Here is a 19,470-nt window from a genome sequence, read left to right as displayed (position 1 = left end):
TTGCACAATACATGTATGTCGTTAAAGTGTATGGGGTACCGTGAAATCCACACGTACACTTGTATGATGCGTACAATGTGTAGAGTATCAGCTCGACGTGAATACATATACGCATGGGCCGTGTTGTGTATGGAAAGAACCCGTCGTGTCTACAGTGTAACGGTAGGCTGTACAAATGTACATGTACATGCATCTGCAATCAAAATACCACTGCACGGCATGGTGTTACATTTACGGTGTGTATTTCTTTTCATGCCCCCGCTAAAAAAGGCACTAGCCCGTCGGACTACCGACAAGTAGGAATATCTAGTCCTCCCACTAAAACCACTAGCCTCGGGCTAGTGGACTACCGCTAATTTCGACCCCTGCCACCATTATGTTTGGTTGTACATGTGCCAAATACATGTGGTACTTCATATTCACCATACTACATACTATGTACTGGTGCATTGGGGCACATGTACATGTATGCACAAGAGTTTGAACAAAAACAAAAAAGAAACAAAAGAATCTAACATTTAACAAACAGGACTGAGGTACATGTACATGGATCTTATCTCCATTACCTGTACTGAACATGTGCATGTACGTGGTGTTTTGTTGATGGCCTAAAGTTTCATCACTCACTGATGTGAGGTGAGGTACATAACTTTACTTTATGGATATCTGCACATTAAGCTCATACACTGTACCTAAACTAGGCCACCAAGGCAAATCACAGTGACAACAATTGTACATGTACGTGTGCGACCTTCCGGTAATCAAATTTCACCCCACCTCAATCTCATGTTAGTTGATTTGAATGGCAAAGTACGGTAATTTCTGCGGTAAATAAGAAAGAAGCTGCTGTCCCCCAGGCTCTGCTGCTGCTGCCATTCATAATTATGCAATAGTCTCGGTTCCAGACTGAAAGTTGGAAGTAAATTGTTACTCATCCTGTGCTGAGGTGCTACGATTTGGTGCCTGCATGTCTGCAGCCCAATTGTACCAGAACAACATACCGGTATGATCCTACATGTACCTGTGTGAAATTTGCTCCCTCCATGTGGAACATTTTTTAAGTAGAGGCATGTACAGATATGTACCCGTACTGGTCACAGGGAGGAAGGTTAGATTCAGCCCCACAGTATTCATCATAGCCAGCCCAACTGATCAGTCATGCCCGTCTCCCCCACAAAAGTTTTCATTGGCAAGGTGTACATGTACATGTGTGTACATGTAGGCATGTTGTCAAGATCTGAGTAGGAGTCAAGTGTGCCCATACGGGTGCGTCCATGTGGTATGCAAATCATGTACCATATTAAAACCCTGTCTGTCATGCTTTACTTGTACAGTACGTTGCTGGATTATGAACAGACATCTTGAATCAATGCTGAAGCGTATGTGCTTTTACCAGTGGTTGAGTATCAGAGGCCGGATCAGGTTGTCTGCCAGATTGAGCCTCGTCCAAGGATCCAACGGTGTATAAACAACAATGGCACTATTTTCTAGTATCTCGGTTTCCATGGAGATGCAAGGGACTTTATTGTTTGCTCCCAAGGCCCCGAACAGGGTGTGCTGTGTGCTCAGATGTTTGAAGAGAGGCAGAATTGTGTGACCACATTTTCAAAATTGGAAATCAATGGTTCTGCACACTGTCTGTCTCTATTATGCAGGAATACAATGTATTCCAGTGCCAGCAGTTTTTTCACATTATACATGTACATGAACCGGTATTGGTATGTACCCGGTATGTACATGTAAGTATGCTGTGCATACATGTATGTACTGTACATGTACTTTTAGATTTGCAAGGTTCAGAAATAACATTCACGCATATCATACCGTACATGCACATGTATGAACATTTACATTTTCCCATCTGACCTGTGGGGATGAAGTCATACCCTCTTGAGAAATTTTGTAATTTTCCCCCAACATGTACATGTAAATACTGGTAGTTCTAACTCTGAAAAAATCTGATGATGAAATAAATTTCCCCCCAAAAAATCAAATTTCTCAAGAGGGCATGACTTCATTCTTTTATGAGAGGACCAATGCAAACTTTTGTTTTGACCCAATTTGGGGTTTCCTGAAACAGATTTATGAATGAGTTGGGAAAAGCAAAAGAAAGAAAAAGGAAAATAACCCTGCATACCGTACCTGCTGCGGTTGGAAATTTGAACTGAAAAACAGAAATGTATACATTGATGTAGATGTTTTTATATCAATATACATGTACAGTATAAAGTTGATGTCCACATACAACATGTTCATCCAAATACATGTACGTATACATATACATGAACCGGTACATCACTGTGTAATGAATTTTGTTTTAAAAGTGTGTTAATCCTAATGAAAGGGGCCCAGTTGATTAGTAATGCACCTTTGTGAAATACCGTACATAAAGATAGATTTTCTATATTGAAGAGTGGGCAAGTAATATCCTAGTTTTCAGGGTGAGCTGCCACAATTCCTTGAGCAAACTATCCCTCCCAACAACCTACCGCTCGATAACGGCAGCGGGTGGATTACATGTACCTTCCATGCCTCCAGCTTGGACGGTCTGCAAACGCTGAATATGCTACAGCTGTTTCCGGCGTGGATTTACTACACAAACATAGTCAACATCTCTCCAAACATCCGTGACGAGGCCAGAGTGGGTGAAATAGAAATTGAGCCAGATTTTTGTAACTAGATGACCACGTTGCCTGTGGACTCCCATGCATGTACAATGTGGCCTCCAGTTTTGGTAAATAACAAACCTCCACTCTTGTTTGATTCGTTGTACAGAGGCATGAAACCAGGAGGTTTTGAAAGGGGGTTGGGTCAAACCTTTTGGAAGGGGGCTTGCCAGGCCCTAGGAGGGGGAGATAGACCTTGAGTGCTTCCACTCCTAAGAAATTTGAATTTTGGGTTGATAAACACATTTAGGCAAATGTTAAATGCATTCCTAAACTTGTCCAAAACGGTGCAGTCCATAAGTGCAGGAAATTTGTTTCACAGGAAAATAGCTGTGCTTCCAGTTGCCCACTCCAATCCAGCATAGTGCGCTGACCCTAAATCTTTTTATTGAAAAAGAAATGAAATTAGAAAATACTGTTGCAGACCCTCATGCTTATTTAAGGGGTGTGAAACCTCAACTTTGTTGTTGAGTACGCAGAATTTCACATTCGACTTTTTTGCCAGGGACTGGCCAGGTTTTCCTTGATTTTTCCATTTTTTTCTTTTTCTGCCGACACGACGCGACGGCCAGGCCAAGCTTTACACAGTACATGTACGTCCTCGTTCAGACACCAGACAGTACTGGAGCTCCATCATGCACACAACTGATATCTACTGTACTGTACATGCACGTGTACATGTACAGTACATGTACATGCATACTGTGATACCTGCGCCCAGTACATGTTGTACATATACATGTATCTGCATGTATCGAAGCGCAAGCTTTGTGTGTAAACAGCTTCCTGGGACCATCTGGTCATTGTGTTGTGATTGACTGTCAATGAAACATCAATATTCATACATGTGTCAGTGGGACTCATTACAGCTGTTTGTGCATCACCGGAAGCAGTGACCAACAATCTCCACTATAACTTGCGGGAGCACACATTTCACTGTGAATTTTTGGCTTGAAATAAGGTTCGCACATTTTTGCTTTCATCGATAGAGGATTTCGTGACAACCGGCCCGGGGCTGTGCAAAGTTATTGTGTCATGCATCATTGCTCGCTCTATGTACAATGCTCATCATTTTGTACAAACTTTCAAACAATTTTTAGACATGAACTCATCAAAACGTTACTGCAACACAAATGTATAATTGTCTGAGGAGGCTCTGACTTGGATACAATCCTTGACAAGACCTATCCTCAAGTTACGAATCCACGGGAAAAAACAGCTGATGGAATATACCGTCAGAGTCACTTTTTAATTTAAAAAAGAGATTTCCCACCCTAAAATTTTGATCCCCAAAATTTTAGAAGATACTACGTACATATACTTAGTTTTTACTTTTTTTTTTCAATGTAATAGGAAGCACAGCTATTACTTTGTATGGTCTAAGTACTACTGTATTAATAATTGTTAGTTTGTGTATCCTGGTATGACTCATGATGGAATTCCAACCAGATGTGGTTTTTCCATGCATATACTGTACATGATGGGCAATTTTTGTCTTTCTATCAGGACATTCTCACACTGACTTGACGTACACATCCACCCTTATGTGTAAAGACCAGGGATCCATGCAAAGTATATTTACTATACAGGTACCAGTACACATGCATGTACACTAGTACATGCGCAATATGTGCACAGTAGTGGCCAAGCCTTCAAAGAGTTATGCATGGCAAGAAGTACGAAAGATGTGTACAAGTATTTATGCAGAGCCAGCACGAGTTGGAACGAATCATACATGTACCGGTACATGTAAATGGCTCAAGTGGTGACCGTTATCCCATTTAGGAAAAAGTTTGCGGTTACTTTATGTGGCGATCAATGATCCCACTGTCAAGTGTTTCAATATACATGTATGAACATTTGCAAACCAAATGCTTGCCTATTGTAAAGGTGGCCGATGTCTGGGGGAGTCACGTGGCACGTACTAATTTGACAGCTTTTGATTGGACCTCATTGTGCATTTGTGCAGGTCAAAACAGGATACTTGAGCCTGAAGGATGGCCAGCACAATGGGGAGGTGGTACGGGCGCAACTCTCCAAGGAAAGTCTGAGTCTACAGAGGGAAGAGACGTTCCTTGTCAGTCCAGTAGAAGCGGAGGTTGGTGTGGACCAGTTAAATTGAGTTCCTCTTAGGGCTCTGGATATTCGATTCACTATCAAATATTCATATATTATTCTCTGAATTTGATTATTTGAATGCAAAATTCATGAAAACAAAGGGAAAATTTCCTTTTGTTTTAAATGAGACAAATTGCACTGTGGAGGCTTGTTTCAAGCAGATTCAAATGAAAAGCGACAGAAATCTTATAACGATTCAAATTTGAAATTATTCAGTAAACAATGTTAAAAGACAAGAAATATTGTTCATCTCTGAATCTTGCTTAATCATGGCTGGAGATAACTCCTAGACGTGAGAAGCTATTTAAGTGATAGCAGTGTACTGTTATGTGCGTTATTGCAACTGATTTGTGTATGGTTTGTTATAAAAAATCTACCGGTCTGTACAACCGAATTCGGATATTCGATCGAATTGAAGGTCAAATAGTTGAATAGTTACTTATTCAAATTGACTCAGCCCTACATGTTCATGTAGCCCTATACCCATGCCCCTAACCCATCCCCACTCCTGCATGCACACTACCACTTTATAAGGTTCACATGTACCAGTACAGTGTACTTTAAAAGGTGAACGGGAAAGCGAATCAAATTTGACATCATGAAACGTTTCCTGTGAAATTCGCTTGAGTTGAAAGGTTCTCAACTTTTGCCAATTCACCAGTACAAATACCTTATTTGATCTGACATCACAGTCAGAAGCCAAAACGTGGTCCACCTGGACAAATCGAGGCACAACTCACTAATATGGTGGCCGTTTTATCTTGCACGCAGTTGAAATCAATAAAAAATCATCAGCATTTCTCTCCCACCCATTAATGTCTATTTTTGCAAGGTACCAGACTGTGTGATGTCAGAACAATAAGCTCCGTTTGGAAAAGCACAGCCTTGAGACTTACTCTGTGGAATGCGATGATAAATGTTCAGACCACTCTGTGTGGTTCTCAAGCTTCATTTTCGTGTTGTCATTTCATACGTGACTATAACATGTTTATCAATTTATATTCTTGTCAAACTCGAATAAGGAATGGATCAATTACCCAGTGTACTCCAATCAGTCCGGTGACATTTATACAGACATTAAACAGTGGAGCAATCGCTGCCAATAGTCACCGACATTTGCCGCAGTGTCAGTGACATTTATTGGTCCTAGATAAACAACCTAATGTAATCAGTGGCCAGCCCGCAATAAATTAATGCTCCATCACCAACATTTCCAGGGCTGTGAAATCTGTAATTGAATCACGACAACTGCTGAATGGCCTGCTGGTATGTACCGGTATTAAACCACACACACATGGAAGGGCTCGTTTGAAGGCTACTAGTACCAACCATGTACATGTACGCACAGTACATGTACAGTATGTTTACCGGTACATATATTGGATCAATATGTTTCAGATGTTGCATGTACATGTATACACATATGTACATGTACAGTGTGTATAGACCATTCGCCATGTTTATGAAGTACAAACAGTCGTATGTTTTGGTTATTTGGCACCAACTTGAACTTCCATCACGCAAAAGCAAAAATATCGACACATACAATATTGTATACAATTTAAAATTTATTACATTCAATGTACGGTTGTTTTCTCCAAATTGTAAATGTTAAACATTGTGGGGAGAAAAAGAAATCAAAAGGGGTGGGCAAAACCTGAGTAGGGAGTTCTGAGGACCCACCCATTTCTTGAGTTCGAGTCAAGTGCATACGTATACCTGGGCATTAAGACTTACTGTTGATTTTGTGTTTATGGAAATTTAGAAGCAATTTAAAGCAGTGAGCCAGTTCAGTCTGGAGTATTACCATATTTGGACAGCCTATTATGTTACAATCTCGCGCAATCTGACCAATCACAAGGCTTGTTCTAGCAGCCTGCGACGGATTCCATGAGTGTTTCCATGTTACTGGGTGCTTTTCTTACATGTTGCAGCATATGGAGCCAAAAAAGAATTTCAATTACAAAAATTTGATTGGCTGTGCACAAAAAACCTGACTACAAACAAAAACTAGAAGTTCTAAAACACGTTTGTACCAACGGGATTTAAAATTTGGCGTTGCCAACTTGAGATATTCAAAATTGAATGTTGACAAAAATTGCTCCGTCAGTATAGGAAAGGTGACTATGCCCATACATGTATGTGGTAATACTCTAGACTGCAGTTCAGTATTCCAACAGTGCATGCCCACAATGAAGCGCGTCTGGAGTCATTTGGAAGCGCCTGTGAGGTCTGCCCAGGGGCAGTTTTATGCACATTCACCCACGCGCTCTGTTCTTGAATGACCTGCAGGGGCCAATTTCGTAGAGCTTCTTCAGCACAAAATGTGCTTAAGCGTGAAAAAACCTTGCTTGACAAATCAGGTAACCAGTCAAAAACTCCCTGTAATGTATATTGTTTGGGAATGGTATTCACCTGTCTTGTGGTAAGCATAACAATCACATAGATTTGAGCTGGTAGCCTTTGTTTTTTAAGCTTAAGTTTTAAGTTGTTTTTTTTGCGCTTAAGCAAATTTTGTGCTTAAGCAGCTCTATGAAATTGGCCCTGTCTGTTTTTGAAATACCGAACTGACTCATTCTATAGCTTTCATCAAGATAATATCGTGTGAGCGGCCAAATTCTGGAACATAAATGAACGGGTAACACTCAGAGTTGTAAGCTTGTTGGCCAGTTTTTCCACATGGTGAAAAGACAAGCCAAACTTGGTGATCCACTGGTGTGGGTTGCTGAACTCTGCAATATTGGTAGCAAATCTGCCTGTGTACAGGTAAGCTGCCCAGAACCAATATGTCATGTACAGTACATGTACATGTACATGTATGTAGCCAGGGCTCACATGTACTGTATGTGTAGGAGATACACAGTACATGACATGTACCAGTACGCACATGTACATACAGTGTATGTGTCACACCCCCATCCTCGAATGCCACAGATGTTGAAACTCAATCATTCACTACATTTCTTGTATTTTTTCCATCATACAGGTAGGTGTGTTTGTTGTTTCCATTGCCCAAATTTAGGGTCACAGCCCCCTCCCATGGTCTAGGGCATCGCATTTACATTTTTTTAGTTTTTTAGCAAACACATACCGGTAGAATACTTTTCACCAGAAGGAAATGTTTTAACAGGTTATTTGGTTTTTGACTTGCATTTACATGTACATGTAGGTGCGCTTCTTCCAAATATTATTTATAATGTAATTTTGGTAAGCATTTACATGTATACATACCGGTGCCATACATGTACATATACACATGTACATGACATGTACATGTACATGACATGTATCATGTGTATGTGTAAATATACATGTATATGTGCGTGTAACTAGCCAACATAAATGTACATGAACCTACATGTGTTGTACAATGTTTGGTGAGCTGTGTCTGATCTATGGAAGAAAAAAAAAATAATTCCAATATTTCTTGCTCGAAGTCCAAGGATTCAGCTGAAGCAGAACTGAACATGACTCACATGCCGAAGTGCATTTCAGAATTTTAATTCACTTCAGTCGGTGCATAACGCATGTATGTTCACATCTGTTTCTGCTTTGCTCACATTACAGGTGAATGGGCCCGAAATAGACTCATCCAAGGTATGTGGATGGAAACGCTAGTACATGTATCATTCTGGAATGTTGTGTCGCCAAACCGTGAAACAGTCACATGATGACACATAGAGATCATTGGACCAAGGCCCAGTTAAGTTACAGTAGCTAAGATGCAAAAGCTGCTGTAAACTGCTTGCTAACTGCAACTTGTCTTACCAATTACAAGACCTTACATTGCAGTTCCAGTGGAATCTTTTTGAAAGATGGAAAAAATTCATAAACTTTACAAATATTTACCCAGAGAAACGTATTTTTCTATGCAACGACTGAGTTGCTTACATGTACATGTATTTTATTTATTTATTTTTTTTTTCAAGACATGTTCATGTACATACATGTAGAGCTTTTGTGTATTATAGATATTTGCATGGAATTGCTTATTTTGTTTCCTCAAGGAAAGAACTGTGTGCTTGAGGAGACAAAAGATTGGAGGCCTAGGACTCAGTATCAAGGTGGGTAAAACCAATGGGGAAATTCTAAAATTCAAAGCTGCAGACTTGCACATCCAAAGTTACGGTATGTCTAAATTTACTGTCTGGTATCACCAAAAAAACATTGTCATTTTCTAGCAGATCCATTAAGCATGCAAACACGCAGGTTCAAGTTATTAGTTGACAATCTCACCGTTACATCTTCATTTGTTGCATGAATTACATTTATGAGCCCCTGTGGAATTTAACAATGTACACGTAAGTGGATTGAAGAAGCTTTATACTGCAGCAGCAATGGTTATTGAAGTGAAAACTTACAAGGAACTCTTCTCTGAACCTACATGACAGTGTGCTTTTGGTATCCCATCAGCTGCACAGAACTTTGTTTGAAATTTTGTCAAATTGACTTTTGACACTTTTCTTGGTACAATGCTTTGAGTTAGAATCAAATTCAAGATGTTCTTGTCTCCTTTAGGGAGGGGCGGAGCATAACATCCCCATATTGGTTTCCAGAATATTCAAAGATCAAACAGGTAAGTGTTGGTAAGGGAATATTTTTCCCCCCAAATTAATAAGGTTTTAATGAAACAGTGTAGGTAATGCGAATTCCTGGGTAATTTCTTTCCTTCTTTATTTTATAGCATGTACATGCAGTTGGGCATCTTTGAAACTACTGATGTAATAACCTCATGCTCATGTGAGCAACTCATCGCATGAACAGGGTCACTGCTTGAAAGAAAAAGAAAGAATTGAATGTCAGTAACCTTGAAGTTGCCCGTGGCCATCTTTGCATGGATTAAGATACCAGGGTATTAGAGTCAAGCTTGAAGAAACACAGTGTGCAGGGAATGCTCCTAATCTCCAGCTGGGAAGAAAGGAAAATAAAAGTCTTGAGATGTTGCTTTTCTTTGCCCAGCCTTAGAGCCACTTAGCAAATTGACGTGGAGCAAGCTAGCTTGAAGCCCTTGCATTAAACCCTGTGTGTTTTTGGAGGACTTAGTGCTGATTAAAGTGCTTTGAGTGATTTGGATGGCTTGAAAAAGAAAAGCAATTCAGTTTGTTTCAGATTCGGATGTTGAGTCATTGAGTTACTTCTTTGATGATTTTTTGGGGGGGTCTTGAAATCTAATGACAAGTCACCACATTTGGAAGTTTCCATACTCTGACAGCAGTAAGTTGAAGATCAAATGAGGAAGAGAAAGATGGAAAGACAAAATTCATGCGTAGACATTTTGAAGAGGAAGAACCTCTGCCATGAAATCATGAGTTTTTTTACTTGGATGATATACAGTGGATATGACATTTAACACTACTTGATAATCTTGATCATGTAATCATGTCAAATCTGAAAACTTTGTGTTTGGAAGTATCCGAGACAATTTCTGACGAACTCCTCAAATTTATTTCTGTGTTTGTCACTCTCAGCATTGATGAACATTAGGCATCAAGTACAAGACAAAAGCAAGTTTTCTGATCACACAAATTATTGTTGATAACAATTTCTGGAAATTATTAAAGAAGTCAAGTTTTTTCATAATACATTTGTACCAGTATGTTGTTGTGTAAAGTTGCCAGTAATACAACTATGGGTAGATGCAGTTGGTTATTTCATTTGAACTGATTTGCAGTTTTCCTTTCACTAGGGCTGTGCTGAATATCCAAATATCGGATCAATTAATCAAATATTTTAATACTATTTTGCAAATTTGAATATTCAAATGCAAAATTCATGGAAAGGAAGGGAGAATTTTCTGTTGTTTTGAACGAGAAAAATTGCACTATGGAGGCTTGTTTCTAGCAGATTCAAATGAAAAATAACAGAAATCTTACAACAATTCAAAAGGTAAATTATTCATAAATTTTTTTAAAGGAATAGAAATTTTCAGTCGGGCAAGAAGTATTCTTTGTTCCGTAAATCTTGCTAAATCATGACTAGATATGCTCCTAGATGTGAGAAGCTATTATATTGATAATAATGTACAATTGTGTGAATTATTGCAACTGATTTTGTATAGGGTTTGTTCATCAACAGTCTGCCGGTCGGTACGACCAAATATTCAGATATTTGATCAAATTGAAGGTTGAATATTCAAATAGTGAATTATTTGAATTGACTCGACCCTACCTTTCATCAAAATATGTGTACAGTACATGTATTCCTTGACATGCATATTTATAAGTTCTTACATTCACAACATTAGAGCATCAGGTTTTCATATTTGGCGAATTGGGATTTTTCATTTTGTTGAATGTTCTTAAGTTTCACCTCCCAATTAAGTTTGCGCCGGAATAAAAACATTCATATCCCATGGGAAATACTGCAGGATCACATTTTATTTTCTTAAGTTTTTGAATTCAGCAATTTCTCTTACTTCCTCAGTTGTTGATATTGATAAAGTTAGCATCAAAAAATTGATCAGTGCAACTAGAGTCCCTTTGGAGTTGATGCATGTTTGCCCACGCCAGGGAGCGTCATTTCCCAGCGTTAACAAAATAGTATCCCCGAGAGATAATGGACCATACACAGTGCGTGCAAATAAGAGAGCGTTTGAAGCCTTTCATCGTGGACTTGACAGTAGCCCACATTGTTGTTCAAATGCTGGTACCGGTAGATAATAAGGACTAAAAGGTGAGGGAAATTCAATAGAATGCCCAGAATGCAGAGAAAGAAGAGCGTAGAGCAGTGGTCAGTTGACGGGGCTCTGGTTGTCATAATAAGAGAAATGAAATTTGTGAATTTTCATTTTGAGCTTTATCCTCTGGGTCATTATTTTTAATCATCATGATAAATCCCAAACCTCAGCTTGTATTTAGGCCGAATATAATACTTGTTATAATTATGTACGTGTAGTTCATACCAAATACCTGCATATCAATTTCGAGCATACAGTACATACATGTACATTGTATGCTGTCACAAAATTGCAGTACAAATATTTTTATGGCATTGGATGTACTTTATTACATTGGCAACAAACTGTTGACACCTGGCAATATTGCATGGCCTTGTGGGATCAGTTTGTAAACTAAGGTACATGTGGAGGCATGTGTGGCCGAGCGGTTAACGCTTTGTAGCTTGTGATCACGTGGTCGGGGGTTCGAATCTAGCTGGGAACAACATGTTATGATCTTGGGCAAGCCACTTTACCCCTATGTGCCTCTCTCCATCCAGGAGTAATGGGTACCTGTGAGGGCAGATTTGGTTATGTTTAGCCCTTTGCACCTGATTGGCAGCATCTGGCTAGTAAACTCTCCGCGGACCTGAGGAATGTTCAGATATTGTGTGCCTAATGTGCAGGGATAATGATAATACATGTACATTGGCGCCTTTGAATTACAGATGCTGTGCTCCTTATGCTAGGACATGTACACATAAATGCTTTGATGTTATTATTAAACTGAGGACCCTGGTGCTGGAGAAGACCTCATGTAGAGGTGTAGTCCAGCTGTTGGTTGACACCTCATCATGGCTTTACATTAGAGGGGGAAATCATTACATATCCTTTCCAGGAAGATAACAAAGTTTACTTGTCATTTCTAAACAATGTACAGGCAATGACTGAAGAGGTTTGGTACAGGCACTGGTATATGCAGTGTACACCTACAGTACTTACTGGTACACTGAAATGTGTCAAACATCATTTGCTGATTAAATGCATATTGGAAATAAACAGAGTTGCTTCAGCCACCCAGCCTGCCTGCCATGCTGGGGTGACATACCGGTCACACCCGACCAGGGGTCCAGTGCTGGCTTTTGGGCATACTTAACTAGAGACCAGTGATGGCACTTTACATGTAGAGATTCTTGTCCCGGTGGAGTCTGCTAAACCCGGGAAGGACCACTGTACATGTGCATGCGTACATGTGGGTCACGGACGGCTGTCGGCCAGACAGCTGCCTGTGCTTGTGGTGCATGCATGCAGAGCCGTACGGAACTCAATCTTGTACAGGTGATGTACAGTAGTTACTGTGCAGGTGTATTGCATAGTGTGTGAAATGTTGCCAACTTCAGTAGGGACCATGTAGACAATATGAGGACTTATACTCAATGCCTTGTACAGCATCACAAAGAAAGTTTGGATAGTCGTGCATTTAGTTTCATTTCTTATCCAGAGCTTTTTGAGCTGATTGCCCAGACCGAACAAACGAGGGAGAATTACAGAGGGAATTTTGATTCAGTAAAATTCGTCCATGAAGTGGATTGATGAGGTTTGTCTTGTGCTGTAGTCATTCTCAAGAGTATTTACCAGCAGAGACACGTACATGTATCATCTGAGGTCTTCATTTCTTTCCAGTTGAACCCAATTGTAATTTATGTTGAAATCATCAGCATTGTTTATTGTGTATGGGTAACAAAAATACAAGTGCTGTGTTTTGTTTCATGCATTGTTGAAGTTGTTGAACTAGATCAAAGATTTGAAGCTCCAAATGTGAATTGATTCCCAGAAGGCACTTTTGGCCTTTCCAATGCATTTGCAAGGTTTGACAAGAGTGCCAGTCCATGTACGGTACCAGTACATGTACTTGAATATGTTTTTAGTGTTCGAATTCACAACTTCCAGTACTATAATTGAATAAGCCATACTGTACATGTACCGGACATATTTATAGCTGTATTAGAATTGAAAAAATAACACCATGTTATATACATGCAGTAGATATGTGTTACATTCTTGTACATTAGTACATGTACATTTACTTTTTATTTCAACAATCCTGATATTGTATAAAGCAATGCATGTTGTGCACATGTAGTTACAGTGTATGACAACTTTTGATCTTTCTCTTCAACCCTGTAGCTGACCAGAATGGGGGCCTGTATGTAGGTGATGCAATCTTAAAGGTAAGTACGCACCCGTTGGCTTCCACCTGCAATTTTTATCAATGAAAATACCTCCAAAAATGTATCTCTTAATGTGCACATCTGCATTATTTTCCCAATGAAAAGGATCCACATTTCAGTTGTACAGTGTTCTATTCATTTACATGTAAGTCCACCGTGCACTGTACATCAAGTTGCATGACTCGTCACAGATTTAACGAGATGAACAAGGACAATAAGTTGTGGCTTGAGTGGAGACTAGATGACTTGAGATGGACTTGACCACAGTACCCATTTGTAGCAATCCCGGAATCCCCACGTAACCTCTGCACTTTGAAGCCTTGTTTTTTTTTGGCATGACCCTGTTGTTTGTCCACTCTCCTTCCATAGGTCAATGGCATGTCCATTGAAAGAGCTACACATGACGAAGCAGTAAGTTAAGTAGAATTTAAGAAAGTGTAATCTATGAAAAGGGAGTGCAGAGGCATAACTAGGCACAAATTTCAAAGGGGGCACTCGGTGGGTCCACTAAGTTTTGTTTGGGGGGAGGGGAAGGTCGCCGAAGGCCGATGAGCTGCGGCTTGTACGTGCACATAGGTTACGTACATGTACATTTCAAAATGTCACGTGTGGGGTGGGTGTGGGCTTCTACTGTTGGGGGAATGTGTGTCAGTTCCATACATTTACATTTAGTTAGGGTAGTGAGAACTAAAGCCAGAAAATCTACAATTGCGAAGAGATAAAAGATCAATCATTTTATAGCCTGTAACCCTCCTGTGCAACAGAACACAACTATAGTCAAATAATGTTGGTTTTTTCTCTGTATTGTTGGATTTACAAATGTGCATGTAGCTGTCAACCCAATTAGCAGGTGCCATTCTAAAGGCTGGTGTTGGTCCAGTGCACCGCACCATGCAGCGAAGGTGTACTGCTGCCTCTCGGTGTATTTTCACGTCGTTGCATTCTCTTTTCTTTTGTGTCGAGTTTGGTTGCATAGGGAAAATGTGGGGATTGAGATAGAGATAGGTAATATAAAAATTGTACTTATAACTTTCTGATCGTCTTTGAAAGTTGAAAGAACAGTAGAAGTAGCAGTTTTCATCATGACCTTTTTTTTTTTTGGCTCTATATTGTGAAGGTAGCGGCCTTAAAAAATGCGGGTACAGAGGTTGTGTTGACAGTGCGACATTTCAGAGCTGCAACACCATACCTAAAACAGGCAGGTAAGACTATAATAATGAGTCTGGTTTCGGATAAGAAAAATTATGTTTTCTTCAAAATTACAACGTGGCAAGCATGCAAATGTGACCAGGTTTCAAATTTTTTTGTCAAGTAATTTTTTTAAATTGTTTACCCAGAAACCCTTGATTTAAAAGGTAATGTAATATACGCTTGACGTCCTCAAATCTGATCATCTGATTATAAATAACAGTAGGAATCTTATTATTTGGACAAATGCTTTTTGGAAAATCTTCAGGGACTGTTATTTGCAGGACTCAGTCTGAATCCTTGCATAAAGAATTGTATATTGTTTGCATGTTTATGTCAAGCTGGGTGTCAACAGACATATATATTCCTACTTGTTCCAGTAACAGGTGTATAAACAGGTGTATTCAGTTAATCAGAATTGGATTCAACATCAGGTCTGCAGGTGAACAGACCTCTTATTTCAAGTGAGATTTTCATGGCAGTGCACCGAGTCTAATATCTATTGATGGAAAGCATGGTAATTTTCGTCTTGTCGCTCACTCTGTTATGCAGCTAAGCTAGCTGATGCAGAAAACCAGTTGGAGGTACAGATAGAGCAGTCCAACTCTATGCCTAACCATGACAGCAGCTGGCAGGTATTGTAAAGGGGGTTTTTCTTTTTTGTTTTTGAGAGAGGGAGTTTCTTGAGAGTTCAGAACATCAATCAATGTCTGGGGCACACATTCTTCACGTTATCCGGTGGGTTGCTGTGGCTTTTGTGCTCATCCCATTAAAAAATTACATCAAATGCATCTTGCAGTATATGTGAATGCAATTGGGCAGAACCCCACGGGGTGCCGAGGGTCCAAAAGCCTCTGTCATTTACAGTTAGAACTTCGGTACATGTATGTGTCTGAGATTCCAAAGACGTAACCAGGCGATCAAGTCCGTCACAAGTCTCAGCAAGTCCCTGTAAGTCCATTATAAGCCCATTGCAAGTCATCCAATTCAAATGAATTGAGACAAAAACATTGTCACTGTTCATCCTGTCACTTATGACTGGTCTTAAGAAGGAACTTATGACCAGACTTCATATGGAGGGACTTGCTAAAGGACTTGTGACGGACCCAGCTACACAGCACTGGATGCGACATCCCCCGTCATCGGTAGTATTGTATACCAAAAAGCCCATTTTTCTACCCCATCTAGAGGAGTTAAAATAAACTAATATTTTGGGGGAAACAAGCCATACGCACTTGAGTTCATATGCAGTTCATATATGGCTTACGGTTGCTCACTTTTCCCCAGCAGACGAGGAATAGCGCCCTCGGTCAGCAGCAGGAGGCCAATGCTAGGCAACCTAAGCCAGAGAAGCGATGGGTGGATCTGCTGTCCATCCCCTTGCTCATGGCTAGAGTGTCGCGTTACACACCGGGCACAGACAAGCTCAGGTAAGGTATACCCAGCATCCAGATAGAGCTGCATTCGAAGGCCTGATCATATGCATCACTTGAAATACCCTCGAAATTGTCCCTCCACTGTCAATGGTTTGTCATTTTGTTGTTGATGAGTGCTTTGTGAAATTTCTCCCCCCCCCCCAAAAAAAAGTGATTTTCCCCACCCCCTCCCCATCCCATAGGAAAAAAGCAGGTTGCATCCATGTGTCTGATCAAAAAAGATTCAAAGTATCACATGGCGTGATGGCTTCCTTGAGATTTTCTACAAGTGCCGTAGACAGGTAAATAACTACGACAGTGACTGAATTTTAGTGACTTGCACTCGAGGAGTGTCGTGATGACATCATTGAAAATTGTTTGTCATTTGGCAGGCCCAACTCGTTTGAACTGGTTGGTATGGACAGCATGTCATCTGGTATTCTCCTTTGTCACAATGCAGCCGAGCTCAAAGACTGGCTCAAGTGTATTTCAGCAAACATAGCTACGTTAAATGCACAGTCTGTAAGTAATGGTGATGTTGCAAAGGCAGCTCTGCCGAACTATTGGCCAGAATGAAAGATGTGTTTGTTTGGCACACTGTGTAGATATTGTGTGTGTGTGTGTGTTCTGTGTTTATCACAAACCCAGAAGAAGCCTGGTTTTACAGAGATGCCACCTTTCCAGGTTTTGTTTTTTGGGGTTTTTTTTTTTTTTTTTTACTTGTGGCTCAAAGAAAATGCCGGAAAAGAAAACACAAACAGGAATGTGTTGATTGTCCCCTCTGTGAATTCCATTTCAGTGACAGTCACATATTGCATGCATTGTGTACAGCTCTTTCCCTGTAGTACCCTTAAAAACAAGGCTGCCTTTGGCTGCATGATCGTCGAAACAACCAGAGATCCAGCAGCACCAGGCATGCCAAGTACTGTATGGCGCAGTGAACTGTCTGAACATGCACCTTGTGTGGGTATGTGGGTCGATTTGTACATGCTGCACTGCGTTACATGCCGCGCACCTTTTGAAGGCATTGAGTGTGCTGAGCACATTTATTACACAGCTTTGAATTCAAGTCTATCATGTCAGTCAGTGGTTCCCGATTGCCGTGGTTGTACGAATAGGAATATTGTACATAACAAGTCAGGCACCAACTACACCATGGTCCTGCTTGCGTGTTTTCGCAGGCCGCGCTAGGCTGTCGATCGATGTCTACAACCATGCTGCAATGTAACCATGCACAGTCTGGAGTTAAAAGTTTCATAATATACGTGTGCTTCATGCAACAGATTTCATTAAAAAAAATATGGAAAAATGTAGAATTTTAGAGAGAGAGCAGACAACTTAAAAGCCATCAAATCAAATGGGAGAAGTAAGTGGAACTCGACATGGACGTAATGGAAGAGAACCCCTGTTGTTATACACTCTGCTCACTACACTCGGTCATGCGCTTCAATGCTTTTTGCCAGGATTAACAAGTTTTGGGGGTTTTTTAGCAGACCCTGTGGCATCTCTGGTTTTAATCTTGTTGAAAACTTGGCATGCATGTAGACATTCATTATGAGCACATTTGGGAAATTCTACTACGAGCAGTTCACAATACAGTGTGCCACCAAGAGATTAGCATAGAAAAGCCATGTTTTGCAGTGTATTGGGGACATGGTTTACAAGATCTATTTACCAGCTGCATGCGGTGAACTTGAATTCTTCCTGGTGTTTGTTTGTTAGAGAAGAAGATTCCTGAGTGTATTTGGAATAGCAGTTATTTTCTTCCCTTCTTTTTATTTCCCCCCAAAATCCTTCTTTCTATCGCATGGAACTGGAGTTGTCTACCTCCATACACTCAAGTGCAAGCGCGGCAAGGCAGCCATGCTTTTTGTCGATTGTAAACTTAAAAAAAGGCCTCTCCATGGCGCACTGTATTGTAAATCACCCCAGTTCACTCCAACAAAGATACTTGTGGTGGTCAATTACAGCTTTTAATCTCATGCATGGTGTTCTGTGCATTGAGCACATGCCAGTTGGAACAGTTACTATTTGTGAAAGTAGGAAGATTTCGAGAGAAATATAGGCCTGATTTTGACAGCAGTTTTGTCCAAATGTCTGCAAGACATCATCGGGAAAGCTTGGCACAATTAAAAAAAGTGTGGTCTTATGATACTAAACAAAATATTCAAGGGAGGGGGATCTGTCACTTAACCCCTTCGCTATGGAGGACTGCTACTACCGCACCATTGTGTGAGGATTAGTGCATACCACACATACAGTCTATTCACCATGCAGCTGCTGGTTCAATGGGGCCTGCTGCTGGACAAAGCCCTCCATTCAGGGCATACCACAGCCCAGCAGTCGCGGTTAAAATAATCCCGCCATGAAGGGGTTAAGTACGTGTACTTTGCAGCTCAAACATGGTAATAATTTTTGTATCAGACTTTGTCACATGCGCATGTCTTTCAGATGAAGATCTCTAATAACCTGCTTCAGCCATCGGATCAGATCCTGCACATGGGCTGGATTGGTGAGAGACTGCCCACCGTCATGCAGATGCACACCTGGAAGCCCAAATTCCTGACCATCCGTGGCTCAGACATCCTGCTCTTCAACACCCCACCTGTGAGTAGAAGCCAAAGGCCCATGACCTTGACATCTGTCCCAGATATGGGTAGTGGCGTAAAGAGTGGAGCCTGGGAGATGCATAGGCCCTCCCCCCAAAAAAATCCTCCCTTCTAAGTCGGCCCCGTTCTGGAAATTTGAACCCAATGTAATATTAAATTATCTAAGAAAAAGAAACATTTGATGCCCCCCTCTGTGACATCCAGTCCCTCTCCCAATCACCCCTGCACCCCCCCACCCCAGGCAAGAATCTTGGCATCACTGCTGAACATAAGGTCATCCAGGCAAAACTCTGCTTTTGCTGACACACAGTCTGCATGTGCTTGTTTGCGTGCATCCAGCGTGGCAGACGCATGAGTTTTATTCACAAATCTGTGCCATGTATAAGTGATTGGCCGTCAGGTGCAACATGTTGATGTTCCTGGGTTACCCTGCAACTCTACTTGAATCATTTTGTATTTTCCCCACAAACCTTTTTTGTTAATTGTGGCTCTCCCTCTTTCAAACGTGACCCAACTTCACAAGATGATTCACAAGCCAACGAAGCCACCTCCGAGTTTTATACCGTCGCTTTCAAAGAATCTTGTACA

At 40.7% G+C, this 19,470-nt stretch overlaps 1 protein-coding gene across 3 annotated transcripts in view; it reads left to right on the top strand.

The window, feature by feature from the left end:
- LOC110975283 (gamma-2-syntrophin-like) overlaps window positions 1–19,470 on the top strand; it is a 64,907-nt gene that overhangs the window by 35,115 nt on the left and 10,322 nt on the right. For all 3 annotated transcript variants that reach the window (XM_022227627.2, XM_022227628.2, XM_022227625.2), the window contains 11 exons: window positions 4,636–4,764; window positions 8,352–8,381; window positions 8,792–8,848; window positions 9,303–9,360; window positions 13,627–13,670; window positions 14,040–14,081; window positions 14,788–14,872; window positions 15,411–15,493; window positions 16,149–16,288; window positions 16,666–16,795; window positions 18,725–18,880. In XM_022227627.2, the coding sequence (XP_022083319.1) occupies window positions 4,636–4,764; window positions 8,352–8,381; window positions 8,792–8,848; window positions 9,303–9,360; window positions 13,627–13,670; window positions 14,040–14,081; window positions 14,788–14,872; window positions 15,411–15,493; window positions 16,149–16,288; window positions 16,666–16,795; window positions 18,725–18,880 (954 nt within the window). The remainder of the gene's footprint in view (window positions 1–4,635; window positions 4,765–8,351; window positions 8,382–8,791; window positions 8,849–9,302; window positions 9,361–13,626; window positions 13,671–14,039; window positions 14,082–14,787; window positions 14,873–15,410; window positions 15,494–16,148; window positions 16,289–16,665; window positions 16,796–18,724; window positions 18,881–19,470) is intronic.

The sequence above is a fragment of the Acanthaster planci genome, linkage group LG02 (assembly GCF_054643075.1).
Source record: "Acanthaster planci isolate LZ-2023a linkage group LG02, COTS_SCS, whole genome shotgun sequence".
NCBI classification, from domain to species: Eukaryota; Metazoa; Echinodermata; class Asteroidea; order Valvatida; family Acanthasteridae; genus Acanthaster; species Acanthaster planci.
The sequence above is the reverse complement of the archived record's forward strand: the minus strand, read 5'-3'. Positions and strand labels throughout refer to the sequence as shown.